The sequence below is a fragment of the Leptonotus elevatus genome, chromosome 15, assembly GCF_054856555.1.
Source record: "Leptonotus elevatus isolate MCC_2025b chromosome 15, RoL_Lele_1.0, whole genome shotgun sequence".
NCBI lineage: Eukaryota > Metazoa > Chordata > Actinopteri > Syngnathiformes > Syngnathidae > Leptonotus > Leptonotus elevatus.
The window spans coordinates 4,864,367-4,881,939 of record NC_141253.1 but is presented as its reverse complement, the minus strand read 5'-3'; the positions used below and the strand labels follow the sequence as shown (position 1 = coordinate 4,881,939).

The window sequence follows — 17,573 nt, the reverse complement described above, 5'->3', positions numbered from 1 at the left end:
CAGATTTGGAATGATATGCAGGGTAAAAAATAGTACATCAATAATATTGAAAATTTTGAGTTTGGCTAAAATATGCACAAAAGTAGTTTGCTGTGTAGCAGTTTTGTGTCCTTGAATGGCACTTTTGTGCAAGAAAGTCTTTTTGCTGTTGACAAATGTATTCTTATTGTTGTATTATCAAAAAAAAAAAATTGTGTCCATATTTAAAGTGTCATTTTTATTATGTATGTGATCAGTAAGTGTGTGATCCTATGTGACCCCATCCTGCATTTAAGTTGTCCATCCCTGCCATAGACGTTGGGGTGGCCAGTGGGCCCACCACGGCCATATGAGAAACATCCGGCAATTGAGTCTAGGTTGACTTTGATCGCTATGGAAGCAAAACACTCAAATTTAGCCCGATTGTATGTTTGCACGATGCTTAACTTTTAGGAATTTTTAGGTCTGACATATTTCAAACAAAGCCTTCAACTGTGTTGGTGACGAGCTGTCATTTTGTCATTTCAAAGAAGGTGACAGCAGAAAAGGAAATCAAAATCGCTTCACATGTGGCCTTGTGAAGGTTCTAATTGACACTTTTCACATAAAAGACATTTGAGGAAAGTGAGACTTGGACGGCCGGCTGGTGTCATACGAATCTGTCAGTGCAAATCTGCCATGTTTACTTAGCGTGACAATTCTGCCTCGTATTCCTTTTCGCCTCGGCGGTGCACAGCCAACAAGCCCCAGCAGACATCTCAAGCTCTAATTAGGACGTTTGTGGCCTCAAGTCAAAATCTTCCCTTGCGAACGGAGCTAATTTAAGCCTCTCAAACATCTGTGACGTTCCAAACATCTTCATGAGCTGTCTTGTTTTCAAAACAAAAGCCGCAGCGTTGTGATTATAATACGACAATAAACCAAGCTAACCAGCCGGTGACCTCGCAACATCGCAACTCCCCCCGCCCGCCAAAATGTCCCGCTCAAGATAAAAGGGCAGCCTGTAACGGGTTTCTACAAGGAAGAGCGAATTTTGCCGGCCGGAGATTGGCAAATGTCAGTCATGTTGGGCTGTTGTCATTCCTCAAGTGGCCTGTAGCCTCGTAAGCGACAGCCTGAGAAAGGCCGAGCAATCTTATCTGATGAGGAGAGACAGACCGCATGAGTGGCAAGCGGGGATGCACTCGACTGGGCCCAACATAATGTCAATACAGTGGGGAGCGAGATTATTTGAAAAATCGATTAATGGCACACAAAAAAAAATATTCAATACTGGTTTGGGCCATAAAATGTCCGAAATTGAGATATTCTTTTCTTTTCCACCTCCTCAAGAGCACGCGGCAGGCTCTCGGGTGTATCTGGAGTGGATGTTGTGTTCATCCTGGGAACCCTGAGTGAAGATAAGGCCACTGACATCTGGAGAGCTGCTGGTGTGTCACAGGCTCCGGCGAGAGGATGGTAAAGATGATAAAGGCGCGTGGGTATGAGCTGTTCTCCAAGATATCGTTCAAATACATTTGTTCAGTATTGTAAAATGCACCTTATGCACCTTCCTCAACTATGAGTCATGACAGAAAAAGTCCCCGTGACAATCACCATGGTGACACAGCTGTGTTTAGACCCAACAAATAATTATATACCCGTTCACTGCTCATTTTTCCTCCTCCTTTAGCAGCGCGTACAGTAAAAGACAGGAAATGTTCACAGAATGAACAGCCTCTGGTAAAGGATAACATTTGGTAACGCCTAAAAAAAAAGAAAAGATAAAGACATGATGGAACTAACCATATCCAGATGAAATCAGGAACTGCTCTCCTTCACTTTGACTGGCACGGTGCTGGTGTTTCCTTCTGCATGTGCTCATGTTTTGCACCTTCCCAGCAGTTGGGGGGATGACACGGCTTCTCTTAAAGTGGGTGATGGATTTCTGCAGATGATAAATCACATTAGCATTTGACATGGAGGCAGCAGGGATGAGTGTGGGATAAGTTGGCCTGAAACTAATGTGTTTTTTTTAAGTAACATTCAGCATGACATTAACATTTAGAAACTAGATTTGTGATGGTTAAAGATAAAAATGCATACTTTATTTTACAGCACATCAATCAAGACCGAGCAAAAATGTGGCTGTATCTAGCTAATTTAAAACTGGAGTCGTTTTTGCTATTACTAAAATATCAATATACAATTCCTTAGCTATCGATTATTATCATATTTTTAAGTGTTGGATTTGTTGTGTTAATACTAAATATGTATTGCATTCACATTGAAATGTTAAGTCAAGCTTGATAGACAACAGCGGCATCTTGTGGCAGCAATTGTCATTACAAGACGTTTAAGAAACAGCAATACATACTGTATTAACAAAGTTCGTACTGAAGAACAGCTTCGAAAAAAAGTCAATTTGCGGGGACAAAAATATTTGATGCCGAAAAATTATCTACTTATTTATCTCCGTTTACCGTCGTGTTATCCTCCCCGTAGTTAAGTTGTTAGCATTATTCAACGCGACCGTGACTATAACTCACTCTTTTTCACCACCATAAATTCATCACCCAAGTCCACTTCCTTAGATAATGTTTTATTAGTTATCATGCATTAAAATGACATACATATTGAAAACCCTCAATAAACACCGTCGTTAGCCACTTAATATGCTTAACGTTGCTAACCAGCACCGAGGCTAGCTTGTCGGAATAACTCACCTTATTTAGCTGCAATTTTCCAATGTATCGGTTTACAACACTATAAATGTGCTGTTTTCAACGACGTCAACTGTAATGGGTTGTATGTTGTTGTAAAACTCAAGCAAACCGAATTGATCAATTACGTAGGTCAATGGCATGCTTGATTACTAATAGGGTTCCCACCTAATGAGTCTGCTAACAGTGCAGCTCAGTTTCTTGCTAGCAGGCATCAAGTCTTTCAGAACGCTTTCGGCAAAACATTTGACTCGTTCGAAAGGGCAACATTTCTTTTATTTCAAATAAAGACTTGACAAAAAGTTGGCCTGTATGTTTATTAATTATGTTATATATACATAGTATAGCACTCCTAAACACAGCTATAGCAAGTCATTCACAAACATTCCCAATTGAAAGAGTTCACAGTGATGACGCCGAATCACAATGAGCCTTTCCAACCTTCCGTCCTTAAATATGATGCCGTCGCTCATTCTCACATCTTCTTCCTCATCTTGCCCTTTTTTTGGCTGCCTCGACCAAAGCTGGACTTCTTCACCTCTCCCAGCCATTTCTTGTTCTTGGCGCGCATTTTCTGCAGGCCTCCACTCTGCAGGAAGCGATGCTTCTGTTCCTTCTTGCGCTGCTTCAGGATCTGCTGGTTGCTTTTGAGCTCTGAGCGGACCTTGCTGCCGTTGGCCATGAACTGAGGACCCGCTGAACCACGACCACGGCCGCGGCCTGGAAGAGACGGACAAAAAAAAAGGGTCTTATACTGAGAAGCATCTTTGCGGTTAAATTGTACGCTTTAACTTCTTTATCTCCATGAATCCGACTTGTCTTCTTTCTGCTCCTTTTCATTCAACATCGAATAATATTGTTTCATGTTATACTGTCTTTTTTTTTCCTTTCACAAATGAATGAAATAAATGATGATCAACCTAAAAACTGAGGTTTAATCACAACAAATTGTCCGAATGGGGTAAAGAAAAAAATATTATGATTTACAATACAAAGATTGTCAAGCTCACCATGGAAAGTGGTAATATTTATTCATTTTTAACAGTGTTTAGGAATAAGTTGCAAACGATACCTTTTGGTGGCCTCCTCCCACCGCCTCCTTCTCCATCAGAGCCCGCCTCTCTATCCTCAATCTTGTACTTCTTCTTCCACTCCTCGTAACTGAGAGCTCGTTAAGTATTACAGTATTCATCCAGTCCAATTCGCATTCTAAATTGTTGCACTTAAAAAGTAAATGACCAATAGTAGACGTGAGATTTTTTTTGTTGAAAGGATACAAGTTCTTCCCGTTCTTCTTCTTGTGGACGGTTTGACCGCCCTCAAGTTTAATCTTCTTCTTCTGGTCATCTTTGCCCGTATCTGTTACAAAGCGCTTCCTCTTGCGGTCCCTAAGGATCAAGCCTGAATAAATATCAAGTACGAGAAGTCGCGATGAGGAAGTGTAATTTCTACGTCACCATTTCATAATTCTCTTGTGCTGATTGAATCGGTTTCCTTCGTCTCCCATGAGGTCGAGGACGGCGGAGGACGCTTGCGTTTCGAAGGCACTGCCCTCGCCGCCCAAACTTAACCTAAAATCACAAAGACATTTTGTGAAGCTCACATCTAATATCGAAAATTCATGTGAGCCTTTGTAATATTGCGTCACCCTCGCTCCGAGTTGAAGTCTTTGGGTCTGTAGGGGATGTAGTACTGCTCATCTTTGGCCATCGCACGCTTGCCTCGCTTCTTCTTCGGACGCTCCTCTTCATTCTGATAGCTCCTCCTCTTCCCGCCGACCACCTCAGAGAAAACCTCCTGTAAGGAAACGAAGTGTCAAACTTTTTTTTTTCAACATTTTAAAAAATGTAGAACAATTATGCTAATTGAAGATATGACATATGTGAGAGAAAATATTTTTTAATTGACTACCTGTAGAGCGTCGTCCTCGCCCGAGTCGGCAGCGTCTTCGCCGGCTGGGACGCTGACGGGCTTATAAACTTTTCTCCCCGCAGCCTGAATTTCTCTGTCCTTGCTGAATTTGTTCACCAGACGCGAGTCCTTGGAGCGCTTGGCCCGCATCACCTCGCTGGCGGACGTCTTGCTGCTGGAGTTGATCTCAAAAATGGTCTAGAAGAGGACGACATGCGTATAGTGAGGTCGTGGTTTCTCAAAATGAGCAAATGTGCACACTCACCGATTTGGATTTGTAGCCCTTGATGGCATCAACTATCTGAAGGCGTTCTAGTTCATTTTTCTCCAAACCGGACCCTAAAACAAAAACAGTCGCGAGTTTGTGTCTGGTGAGGATTGTCACCGAGGGCTCCCCGTCCTCTAAATACCAACCCAGTAAAGGATGGACGGCCATGCATGCGAGGTCCATGTTCTTCACACGTCTGATTGACTCCGCCGACGGGTTCGGCCGAGACTTGAGGTACTGCTTGTAGGCGTTCTCTGAGATACGGTGCAGGTTCTGCAGGTCCAGGGAGTTGTTGTGCGCCGTGATCAGGTTGGCGGCTTCGTCGTCCAGGATGCTCTGAGGCACGCGACCGAACATACCGTCTAAATCTGCAGGGGAGGACGAATTGCTTTGAAAACAAAAAACAAAAACAAAAAAAACAAAACACTTTTGGGCTTTTTGTTTTCTCCACATGTCCTACCTGCCGTGTGCTCTGGCGTGGCCAGCTGCACGGGTCTTCCCAGGAAAAGATGAAGGTCATAGACGAGAGGCACCTCATCCGGACAAACCATACTGTAGGCCGTGCCGCTGCGGCCCGCTCGGCCCACACGACCTGACGAGCAAATAACATTCACCATTTAATTGATGGGAGTCAGATATTTCTAAATGATGTGCAGAAAGTGCAGGGTACACTTCTCATAAAGTAAATGTATAAACCCGGCGGACTAAAATTAAAATTAAATAAATGAAATTATTAGGGGTGTGCCCCAAAAATTTTATTCTCATTTAGTATGATTCAGATTCGATTTGAAATGTCCCAAAATTTATTTAAAAGCGTTTATGTGAAACTTTCTTTTGGAGGGTGTTATGCTGGTAGAAAATACTGACTGACAGATAATAATGATGTACAGTACAACTTGAATTCCTACTGTTCATAATTGATTATAATATTTTTAATCTATTAGACACAAATATATATATATTTTTTTTTAAATATCACATCTTAATTTTAAAAAGAAAGTACTCTCTCGGGTCTAATCTGGCGTTTGCTCACCAACTCTGTGCAAGAAGAGCTTTGACTTGGAGGGAAAGTTGTAGTTGATGACGTTGTCCAGCAGGGGGATGTCAATACCGCGAGCGGCCACGTCCGTCACAACGAGCACCATGGCTTTGCGGTGCACAAACTTCCCGATGTTGATCTTCCTGGCCGTCTGATCCAGGGCGCTGTAGATGTAGGCGCACTCCACCCCTTCTGACGACAGCAGCTGCGCAATCACGACAACATGTGAGAATCGCGCTCAAAAGTTGGGACACGCTTCCGAGCGGTTCTGTGACGTGGCGCTGACCTCCCTGATGTACTCCACGTGATGTTTGGTGGCGGCGAAAACCACCGTCTGCTCCTGAGGTTTGGCCACGTTCCTGAGGAGGTGGAGCAGCAGTGCCGGCTTGTCATCTACTCGCAGGTGGAAGAAGGAGAGCTGGGGGAGGGAAGACAAGGCAGCTTCAATACACGAGCACTATTTAGACACTTTAATTTAATTTGGATTTTATTTTTTATTTTTATTTTTTAACCTTGATCTGGTCACTGAGCTTAGAGTCCACATCCAAACGGATCAACACTGGTTCTGTCAGCCCTGAGAAAAAAAAAAACTGTTAGTCTTGTCTAAACTTATTGCACAATTTATACACATCTTCCAATATAGAACATTTTCATATCACTTAAGAATTACAACTCTATGGAGTGGAACCTTGACTTACTAACTTCAAAACATGCACCAGATAGTAAACCACATAATGTATCTGCTAGCTTAATGCTAACACCCAATGTAAAACACCGTAGATGTGCAAACAAAAGTAGCATTTCTTTATCCTCTGCGAAAAACGAAGGATATTGCAGTTCAAAGTATGCCACGGCTATGCTGCTAGCGTTAGCGTTAGCATTAGCTGATTTTCATGTCTGTGTAATGTTGGATCTTATTAGACAAGTGTCTGTCATAGTAAAGCCCATATTGGACATGATCTCACCAGCTCTGGCAAACTCCACCAGCAGTTTGGGCAGCGTGGCAGAAAACAACAAAGTCTGTCTGGTGTCGGGCAGCCTCCTGATGATTTCCTGGAGCTGCTCGGCAAAGCCCATCTCAAACAACCTGAACGGGTGAGGAACATTAGGGCACACGTTCATGGAATTCGATAAAGATTTGCAAAAAAACGAAACATTGGAATCACCTGTCGGCCTCGTCGAACACCACGTACTCCACGCGATTCAACTTCAGGTTCATCTCCTGGACGACGTGCATGAGACGGCCGGGGGTACCGATGATTCTGGGGGGCGCAAAGAAATCAACAGAAAAATAATTTGTTATCATGACACGGAAGCTCAAAGTGCATCTCTGTAAAAAGATGTAAGCAGTTGAATACGTCAATTTTATCAATAGAACACAAAATGTTTGTACTCACATGTCAGGGTTTTCATGAAGCGCAGCAAACTGGTCCTCCAAACTGGAGGACATAAAAGTTAATTTATGAAGGAAACCCCCCAAAAAATTGAAAGTAGAAGTGAAATGAACAAAAAAAACACACACCTGTCTCCACCAAGGATCAGTGTTGTCTTCAGTTTAGTGAATTTCCCCAACTGCAACGTTCAAATTGAGTAGAATTTATTTCCGGGTCCGATTCATTTGGCCTCCCTCCTTGCCAAGCTTACCTCTTTTGTGAACTTCATGGTCTGCAGGGCCAGCTCTCTGGTGGGGGTCAGGATGAGGGCCCTGGCACCCGTCCGGGCTTGCGGCGCCTTCAGCTTCTCAAACATGGGCACCAGGAAGGCGGCCGTCTTGCCGCTGCCCGTCCGAGCCATGGCCACGACGTCTTTGCCGTCCAGGATGACCGGGACAGTCTGACAAGCGGAGGACAGGGTTAGGACATATTGTGTCGATAAACGTCACGTTTGGTCGAGGATGCAGAGGGTGGACGGGCTCACCTTTCTTTGGATTGGCGTCGGCACCTTGTAGCCCTTTTTCATGACACCCTTGAAGACGGCATAGCAGAGTCCTAACCACACACAAAATGGTAGTAACATGAGCATAGTTGTAATAACTTATTTTTCTCCTAATCGTGTTCTGGTAGCTCTCACCCATGGATTGAAATCCTCCGGATTTCTTCTTCTTTTTGTTCTGTGCCCGGACCAGCTCCCTGGTGTCCGGCTCCACATCAGACAGGCAGTCCGAAGGAGCTGGGAAGCGCAACAGCTTCCCCCTGGGCTGTCATAATGATAAAGTAATATTTTATTATATAACAATCTAGCTTTTTAATTATACATATGTATACATAAATACATTCATTCGGAGTGTTGGCATAGATACAATTGAATATTGTGGCGTATCTGTCTCACGGGTTCTAATCTGTGTCAATTCCAGCTCGGATCGTTCTGTGTGGAGTTTATTTAAGTGTTCCCGGTTTGTTTTTGTCCGTTAAATGACGTACTTAACAAATGTCGTACTTAACAAATGTCACAAAGCAAAGTGTACCGCGTAGTACGGATCATGATTTGACAGCCATTTTTGCATCCAGATTCTGTTAATATTTTTAATAAAGACAAAAAAAAAAGTGTTAAGGGGGCATCCGGATTTGAACCGGGGACCTCTTGATCTGCAGTCAAATGCTCTACCACTGAGCTATACCCCCGATAGACACAGAACGTACAATAGTGCGATCAATAGTGTGAATCACATATCGATCAACGAGTGTAAAAATTCCAACAAACATATATGTGAACGTGTATCAATACTTTAAAGACTTACAGAATCATCGTTTTGGATTTGGACATCCAATTCGAAGTCTACGCCGTCAGAGTCCGCATCAGGCGCCCTACTGTCTGTCTGTTTCTTCTTCTTGGTTAGTTTCTTCTTTCTCTGCGCCATGTCGGCGTTTAAAAATGATTCTTCTTTGAAAAGCGACGCTTTGAAGCAATAAAATTTAGTCTCGAGAGTACGATTTATGTCGAAAAGGGAGAGCGACTAGTCAAGCGGACATGTTGTAAACACGTGTGAGCTTCTTCTTCGTCTTCTTCTACTTAACTTCCGAGAGTTGGCCGCCGGTATCGACCGCCATCTATCGTCTCCAATTGGAAGTACAGTTCTCTTTTCTTTTCAAATGTGGTTTTCCACAGTCGGAATTTCGCAAAAATGAACATATTATTCTGTACAAATATCCACAAGCGGACAGTTAAGCCTAGCTATCATCTTCTATGTAATCACAGAATGTAGACAACATATATTAGCGGCTGTTAAGTTGTTAAAAAAAAAATCAGATTACATTGTAATAGTAACAAGAAAAAAAATGTAAATCTACAGTATATTAACTAATTCACTGACAATGACGGCTATAGACGTAAAAAATTTATTTGAACTATTTCTATTAGTTAAATTTTTTTCCCACTTTTGTTAACAAGAGTATGAAAACCTAGAATTTTTAAAATTGTATTAGAACAGATTTAAAATTTGTGATTAACCGTGAGTTAACTAGTGAAGTCATGCGATTAATTATGATTACAAATTGTAATCACCTGACACCCCTAATTTTTAATAATCTTTTCTTAAAAAAAAAAGATAACAAATTTGAAATATATATATATATATATTATTTTTTTTTAAAGATTAAAAATTAGGGGCAGCAGGCGATTACAATTTGTAATTGTAAATATTCGCATGACTTCACTAGTTAACTCACGATTAATAACACATTTTATATCTGTTCTAAATGTACAAAAAAAAATTCTAGGCTTTCATACTCTTAACAAAAATGGATTTTTTTATTTTTTTTACGTCTATTGCTGTCAATGAGTTAAGTGGAATGTTTTACTGAGTTCATTGTTAAACTCACATAACACATAAACGTCTGAATTTGTCACTGCCAAGCACTTTTAGCACACAACTTTCGTCTTGTTTACTAGCGGCCGGAGTGGATTTTTTTCTTTTTTCTTTTTTAATCACCCAGTGGAAATGTGTCCGTTGGATGATAACGCTGACACTAATATGGCAGCCAAAACGTACTGTTTGAAGTCAGTGGGCTGATGTACAGTAAATAAGTCAACACCATGGCAACAGCCCGCAGCTAATGCCATTCATATTCCCCCTGCAGAGCTCGGCTGCGGCGGCCTGGAGCCAAATCTGCCTCGGGGGCTGAGAGGGTTGCAGCCTTTGCACACACAACAAAACAAATACCGAGAAACACCAGTCGTGCCGCGTCTATTTTTAAAAGTTGATGTATAATTCAGGGTGCATAAAAGGTGATCAGACTATTTTTGGTTTGTGCATCACTTCCACGTGGTGGGATTCTGGCATTTAATGACATGAAGCTGCCCATGAGTCACCGGGCGAGGGTTTGCGCGGCTCCAAAAGGAAACAAACGCACAAAAAAAAGTAGCGTGTTTTGCCTGCTTTGTCTCTTCGCTTATAAATCCCCTTACGAGATCCTTCACCTTCATCCTGACACCTCCGAATAACAAATTGATTCATCGGGAGGTAATGTAGGCCATGCTAAGCTGGATGCTGAGCTGCGGTTGAGTGTGTAACCTTTAAAAAAAAAAAAGGAAAAAAAATTCTGTGGCGCAAGTTGTGTCAGCAAGAACATGTTAATGCGCAAACACTCACCAGTGGCTAAGTGCGTCGATGCGAGTCATTAGGGGAACAGATGTCAGAGCACGTCTCAGGTTAAGTTTGAGTTTAGGATGTTCCCATGCCGAGTGTGTGTGTGTGTGCGTGTGTCAAGCAGATGCTGCTGCCTCTAAGCCGTGGAGATTGAGGGGGGGGGGGGGCTGTTTAAATTAAGAGATTTGTGGAGTTGATGATTTGTAACGGCGAACGGCGCTGATAGTGTTGACTTGAATTCTTTTTTTTCTTGTTTTAACCCTATTGGTTTATTATAAAATAGAGAATGTCCAAAGTTTGGGATCATTTCACACTTAAAGGGGAATTTCTTGACACCAATATGTTATACGAGACCCCACTAGTCTAAACATGACATTTTGTATAATATTACATTTGTGGAATATGACTTATAGGCAAAATCCGGCTGTTTTTATTCATCTCAGGGGGCGGCCATTTTGCCACTTGCTGTCGACTGAAGATGACATCACAGTTACTCAGGGCTCAGGCACCGACCGATCGCAGCTCACCTGTTTTGTGAAGCTGAGCTTTGATTGGTGTTGGTTGTGACCTGAGACCCGAGCAACTGTGATGTCATTTTCACTCGGCAGCAAGTGGCAAAATGGCCGCCTTTCTGATACTGATAAAACTGCTGGAGACAGAAACAGATTTCATCTTCAAACATTTATTGTATTTAGAATTCAATCTCTGAATTCATTTTACAAAGTTTTTAAAAAACGTGCTAGTTGTTTGCCCATGTGTAATGTCATGTCAGTTTGTGCTAGTGTGTTATTTAGGCTAATATTCTAGCTAATGCTAAATGAGCCTCGTATGAAGGTGGTTTTTGAACTCCTGAATAGTCATTTATGTAACATGGGTTCTCGAATGAGTCCAAGCATGGGGTTGGTAGAAGTATTTGCTGCCCTCTTTTGGCATCTATATGCAATTAAAAAATGTAAAATGAGAATACATTTTTTTTTTTTTTAAATATATTAAAATCAACTATTTTACATACATATTTAGACTTTCCCCCTCATCTACAAATGACCTGATTTATCGGCATCTCTGTCCCCTTAGGCTGCTCTTCAAACGTTCCAGTCGACAAAGCAGAAGCTGCACGTCCAAGGGGCAAATGAATGCCAGACATCCGATAACAATACTTCATAACGTTTGATATGGCTTCATGGGAGGAGATATCAGCTTTTCTGAGCAGCAAATCCCATTAAGCCATTGTGACCTCATTGAGAAAAATGTGAGCCATGAGTGAGCGGCGGTTTCTGCAAGCTACAAAATATAGCTAGTTAACTCCTGATGCAATGCGACACACACGACACTGGATTGAAGGATGCTTAATTTGGGTTTTGTGAGCTGTAAGGTATAATTTTTCAAATGCTAACAATTAAATAAAATCGTGATTTTTTTTCCCCATTGCGACATTTGAGCAATAAAATGGGCTTGCAAAGTAGACAACATTCTTTTTATTGGCCAATGGGGAAGTTGTGATTGAGCCGTATGAATTCTGCCTAGCAACAAGTGGTCAGGGAAATGTGACAGCTATGAGAAGACACTGAAGTGGAAAACAGGATTGATCTCAGTACAGTGTTCGCTATTGTTTGCAAATCCACAAGTTATTGATGCATTTTATTTTTTATTAAATTATATATTACAATAACCCACTATTCACTGTCTCAAGGAATTATATTATATAGGAAACCAAGTAGGAGGAAATGGCCTTTGAAAAAAAAAGGTATTTTACTTTTGGTTGAATAAATCTGTATAAACAATCTATGTAACAATATTTTAATTGAAATGTACAATATTCAAATTTATTGAGATGCAGCTGTACTCTCCAAGTCTAAAGGTCAAACAGAAAACTTGGGTCTGACATCTAGAAAACAATATGAAGGCGACACTAAAAACAGCACGTTAAGGATTACAATGTTTGCAAAACAAATCCAGCAAGTTTAAACGTGCGCACAATTAACCATGTGTCAAATTGATCAGCAACCCGCTATGTGTTGCAGCGAAGCGAGGGCCGCGGCACTGTGTGAATGTGATGCCGCCACCCACAGTGACAGCGGCAGATGGTGACGGGGGCCTCGGGCAGTGCCCCCGCCGCCCCGGAGACCCGGAGCGCAGGGACAGAGCAGCCATGCACAAAATGCGTGGCCACTGATTACATCTTCAGATGCCGTGTGCTGACACAAGACGCTGGAGGAGCAGATCTTCCATGCTACATGCTTCTTTTGTATTTTACGCGTATTAAAAATGTAATAAAAATGTGCGTCAATAAAATTCTTGTTACTGTTCATGTCACAGCACTTGTTGCTAGGCAGAATTTTCCACCATAAAAAAAAAAAAAAAAAAAACTGTGGTCGACGGCTCCGCAACTTCACTCAGCAGACAAATGGACAAGGAGGTCCGTCAATAAAGTCCCCTAAAATGCATTAAATTCAAAATATAACCACAACTACTTAAATACACGTAATATTAACATATCTTTTTTTCTTACCATATATCACATTGCGAGTAGTTTAAATTAGTGATTTTTACCTCTTCACAATTTTTTTCAATACTTAAAAAAATTATTTTAAATATATATATATATATAATTGTTACTTGTACACTTTTTTGCAGCACAGTGCCCCTACTGGTTCCTGTAGGGAACTGCCCCAGTTGCCCCAAATGCAAAATTGCTATTTTGCCACAACAGGCATGTAGAAAATGTTGTAATTTTGTCAAACACTTCAACTTTTTTCTTCTTCTTTTTTTTAACAATATCTGATGATAATGTGTTTAAACTTAATGTAGGGTTTTAAAAAAATTGCAATTCATTAAAAAAAATAAGGTGCTTTTTTCGACGTGCCTTGCCAGCAAATGTAGAACGAGGCCACAGACGGTAGTAAAACAATCTTTTAGTAAAACTCCCAACATGCCAGATATAGAAAATGGCCGGAGTGAGCTCTACAATACCTCAAGTGGGACCTTTTTGAATTCATAGAAAACGCTGGGAGTCCTTTAAGGGCAATAAAAGACAAATGGCTTATTGCGCTTTCGCCAGTAAAGCCGAGTGTGCTGTGTAAGGAGAATCCAGCTTTTCCCCCCAAAAAATGCAAAGGCATGTACAAACTTACAATGACTTGATAGCGCTGCTTCTTCTGCCTTCAGTCGAGCAGCTTGCGGCAGCATTAAGGACATAATCATGGTGAAATGTGATACAAACAGCAAACGGATGTGAAATAGCCTCAAATGTCTCCAATCTGCAGTTTTGTTTTTCACAAGCAGCCCGAATGTAGATTGTGGTCTAACACAGCCGGATGACTGCTAATTATGACTGCTGGGCTGCAACACACTCATGTTTAATATCATGCCCTCTACACTTGTAGTGGAAGGTTATATGTGATGACAAGTGGGGGGGGTGTAAGGCCCAAAGAGCAAAATTAACTTTTCATGTATTTCCTCCACACCGCGTTGTTGCTTGCTTAGCCGCCGGCTCGCTTCTTCTTCTCTTAATTGCAATTCCATCAAGAATTTAAAGCCCCTCTCTTCCCGCTCTTGTCACTGTCAGTATACAGACTCGCCACATAGCAGAGAAGAGACATTTAAAGTGGCTATTGTGTGTCAAGATAAGTCGGCGTCGGCGGCGGCGGCGTCTAAGGGAAGACTCACTTTCATCACCGGAGCACCGCTGGACCCTCCTCTTTTTCCTCGCCGCCTCCAAATCTCCATCCTCTCTCTCCTCTTGGGCGCTCTTTCACCAGCTTTATCACTCAAAGGCTGGATGGAGCGGCTCTGCGATATATAAATATATAATATCATAGAAATAAGGACAGCAAGGCCGTGGGGGGGGGAAAGTAAGAGGAGAGAAACAGCAGTTGAGAGACAAATTGCATATTGCAGCAGCTGTGGGACTTAAACTGTTTTTGTTTGCGGGTGAGAATATTATAAAGTTACTTTTGAACATTTTCTGAAAATAAAGCTAAATGTTTAGAATATTCATAACAAATCATTCATCAATAATACAGCTCATTTGATACATTTTAAGCTATCATTTTCATGGATTTTTATGGGTAAGTCAGAATTTAGAGTAGCGCACCTTCTGTGCAGTACCACGTAGTACCACAACATGCCAGGGAGCGCTATGATCCATTGGTAGAGATATTGTGTAATTAACCGCAAGAAAAAGAGCCAGAACTGTCAAAATGATTCAAAACAAGAATAAAACAAATGTCAACATTGTAAAATAAAATGAATTAAAAAAAAAAACGTTAAAAATAAATACATTGTCATGAATGTCATTTAAAAAAAAATGCATTAAAAAAAAATCATCTTGGAATACTTTTATGTCAACTCTTCATCAAATCTTACAACACTGAATTTTTTTTTTAATGGTCAAAATATCAAATTTTTATTTTTTTATTTTATCAGCTCAAAATTTTGAAATACATTTATTTAAACTCTATAAAAATAAATAATAAAAACAACAAACATTGACAAAAAAAACAACTGGAAACTTTCTTGAATGAAGAATGTTGAAGCTTTACAAATGTAGATTTTATTTTACACTTTGACATGTGAGAACTTTATGTCAATTCTTTTTTATTTGACTTTTAAACGTAGACCATCAACATTTGGAAGTAACTCTGTCAACTTTTTATTTAAAATATATATATATATATATATATATATATATATATATATATCAACATTTTGTTGTTGTTGAAAAAGTTGGACAAATAAACAATTTAAAAATGAATACAAATGTCAAATCTTTACAAATTCTCTTTGAAAAGTTGAAACGTTTTTTTGGGGGGGGGGGGTAATCTTATGACAAATATTTTTTACATTTTAAAAATTTCATGAAACAAATAAAAAAAATGCTGAATGCAATAATGGACTGCTCCAATATGTCAAAAATTGTAACTTAATTATAGAGTTAGCCCATTCTAGTTCTCACTTGCTCAATTAGGCCTGACTGGATGCGTGTGTCATATGTCATCTCATGAGATTGCTCATGAAGTGTCCTCTAGTGTCAACAGGACCTATCGGCCATACGCTTCCCACCGCTGGCCCGTCTCGCCGCGTTTCCTCCATTCGCACGTGCACTCTTCCCAAAATGGTGACTCACGAGTACGGCGCGCAGAGGCGACAAACAACAAGTCGGCGGCGCGCGAGAGAGACGAGCCGAGACCGACACCGAGCTGCAGAGCGCACGCCTCTGATTGGCCGGCGTAATGAAGAAAATCATCAACGCGCAAACATATGGAGGTCAAAGGCGTGTGCGCGAGGATCACCGGCGGCCGTCTGTGGGCGCGCCGCTTTTGCTTGTGTTGGGAGCTTAGCACAAAGCCCTGCCTTATCCGCCGGCATTACAGTCTCTTAGAAAGGATTTACGTTTTTAATTCTTGATTAGATGGAATTTTCTCCACAGTGTGCAAGCATGTCGATACGCAAGATAATGGCGTGTTTGTCTGACTGTCACACACACACACACACACACACACACGCCATCCCATTTTAAAGAGAAGCTTTTAACACATTGTCCGATAGGGGCTATTGTTAGAAGCAATGGATTATCAATCAGGAATTAATCCTGATGGATGCGTGTTTGCTACACACACTTTTCATCTTCTTAATGAGAGGATTTATTTCTTGTTATTCTATAGCAAATGGGGGGGGGGGGGGGGGGTTGGGGCTCAAAACCCTCACTTCCATTTGAACCATTTAGTTCACTCACATTTTCTCCTCCTCATCATCTCTTTTGCCTGAGTGGCATGTTCATACAGTTAACATTAATCTTGCAAAACAGAATCATTGCTCTGATCAAATATAAACACCAAGACAGCTGGTGGGGCGGTGCCCCCCAATGCCCCTAATGTAGAGCCACCACTGACTGATGGGTCTATTCAATTTGCTTTTTTCAAGTAAAGCAGAATTTTGTAAAACTTTGTTGACAACAAAGCAGCATTTGGGGCATTGCATTTTGGCAGAAAAAAATTATGACAATCGATGAATCGGCCAATTAATAATAAATAAATAAATAAATTATATATATTAAAAAAAAATGTTTGTGAATATTTGCAAACATAGTGAATGTTGGTTTTTCGTCAGGGTTCGTTAACAAGTTCAGAATTGCCCTCACTACAACTAATGTATAGGAACCAGTGACTGGAGTTTTTTTTTTTGCTGGTCGCTTATTTGGCTCTGTTTTTGCACGAAGAATTTGGTACGACTTGGATCTAAAATATCAACAGCCGGTGGGGGCACTGCCTCCGATGCCCCAAATGCAGTCGCCACAGACTGACATTCCAATAGCTTTTTATTGAAGAATTTAGTAAGATTGTTGTAATACGCACTTTTTATCTTCTTAATGAGAGGATTTAATTCTCTTTTTTTGTCGTTGCAAAGGAAGTCACACCCTCACTTGCCTTTCTTCTATTTAGTTGACTCACATATTTTCCTCCTCCTCCTCCTCATCTCTTTTGCCTGAGTGGCTGCTGAGCTGACTGACTGCCCGCATGGCTGCCTCCCTCCCTCGTCACACTGGCTGGCTGGCAGCTCGTTCACGCGCCGTGAACGAGGCACTCGGGCTGCTTCCCTCCCCGCCCCAAAAGGTGGCACTGCTGCAAGAATTTCCCCGGCTCCAGAAGCAGCAGTACTGGGAGCCCCACTCCCACGTCTATCCTGTGCTGCATCCATGACTTTACACACCTGGCTGGTGTACGGGCTTGGATTTATTTTGGCGCTCTGCTTGACACAAGGTCAGTAAAAAAAAAAATAAAAAAAAAAAATAATAAAAATTCCATTATTTGTTATTTAATGTTATAAAAGTGCAGTATTTTCATGTTAGTGCAATCCATGTAATAATATAATAGTTGGATAGGTAACCTGTTAAAACTAGTACGTTTTGGACATTTGTGATCCACCGCAGAGCAATTGTTAAGGCTACCAAAATAGATATAACCAACAAACCATGTTTCCAATAAATACGCCTTGGCTGCACATGTAATTGCTTCAAATCCACGGCAAATATCCATCGTCGCCAACTTAAATTTCCCAACAGAGTCGTAACAATTGACTGTAGCAGAGCTT

The 17,573-nt window shown here is 41.1% G+C and overlaps 2 protein-coding genes and 1 non-coding gene across 5 annotated transcripts in view; 1 reads left to right on the top strand and 2 right to left on the bottom strand.

The window, feature by feature from the left end:
- Window positions 1–2,984: 2,984 nt before the first annotated feature.
- The window catches only part of ddx54 (DEAD (Asp-Glu-Ala-Asp) box polypeptide 54), a 24,589-nt gene continuing 10,000 nt past the window's right edge, over window positions 2,985–17,573 (bottom strand). For 2 of the 3 annotated variants that reach the window (XM_086097713.1, XM_086097712.1), the window contains exons 4-24: window positions 14,151–14,273; window positions 13,616–13,657; window positions 7,970–8,096; window positions 7,817–7,887; window positions 7,544–7,732; window positions 7,422–7,471; window positions 7,297–7,338; window positions 7,066–7,161; window positions 6,865–6,986; window positions 6,412–6,473; window positions 6,186–6,317; window positions 5,894–6,104; window positions 5,321–5,452; window positions 5,007–5,228; window positions 4,858–4,931; window positions 4,593–4,790; window positions 4,330–4,478; window positions 4,139–4,252; window positions 3,959–4,069; window positions 3,754–3,842; window positions 2,985–3,401 (exon numbers count right to left, since the gene is read on the bottom strand). In XM_086097713.1, the coding sequence (XP_085953839.1) occupies window positions 3,157–3,401; window positions 3,754–3,842; window positions 3,959–4,069; window positions 4,139–4,252; window positions 4,330–4,478; window positions 4,593–4,790; window positions 4,858–4,931; window positions 5,007–5,228; window positions 5,321–5,452; window positions 5,894–6,104; window positions 6,186–6,317; window positions 6,412–6,473; window positions 6,865–6,986; window positions 7,066–7,161; window positions 7,297–7,338; window positions 7,422–7,471; window positions 7,544–7,732; window positions 7,817–7,887; window positions 7,970–7,973 (2,313 nt within the window). In that variant the 5' untranslated portion in view covers window positions 7,974–8,096; window positions 13,616–13,657; window positions 14,151–14,273 and the 3' untranslated portion in view covers window positions 2,985–3,156. Of the gene's footprint in view, window positions 3,402–3,753; window positions 3,843–3,958; window positions 4,070–4,138; window positions 4,253–4,329; window positions 4,479–4,592; window positions 4,791–4,857; window positions 4,932–5,006; window positions 5,229–5,320; window positions 5,453–5,893; window positions 6,105–6,185; window positions 6,318–6,411; window positions 6,474–6,864; window positions 6,987–7,065; window positions 7,162–7,296; window positions 7,339–7,421; window positions 7,472–7,543; window positions 7,733–7,816; window positions 7,888–7,969; window positions 8,097–8,636; window positions 8,915–13,615; window positions 13,658–14,150; window positions 14,274–17,573 lie in introns of those variants that run through there. The other variant, XM_086097711.1, reaches the window with a different exon arrangement.
- On the bottom strand, window positions 8,449–8,520 carry trnac-gca (transfer RNA cysteine (anticodon GCA)). Its single transcript has one exon. It is a non-coding gene; the product is annotated as a tRNA-Cys (tRNA).
- Window positions 16,950–17,573, top strand: part of LOC147161681 (uncharacterized) — a 9,790-nt gene continuing 9,166 nt past the window's right edge. Inside the window, exon 1 of the mRNA XM_086097719.1 lies at window positions 16,950–17,242. Within this exon, the coding sequence (XP_085953845.1) occupies window positions 17,179–17,242 (64 nt within the window). The 5' untranslated portion in view covers window positions 16,950–17,178. The remainder of the gene's footprint in view (window positions 17,243–17,573) is intronic.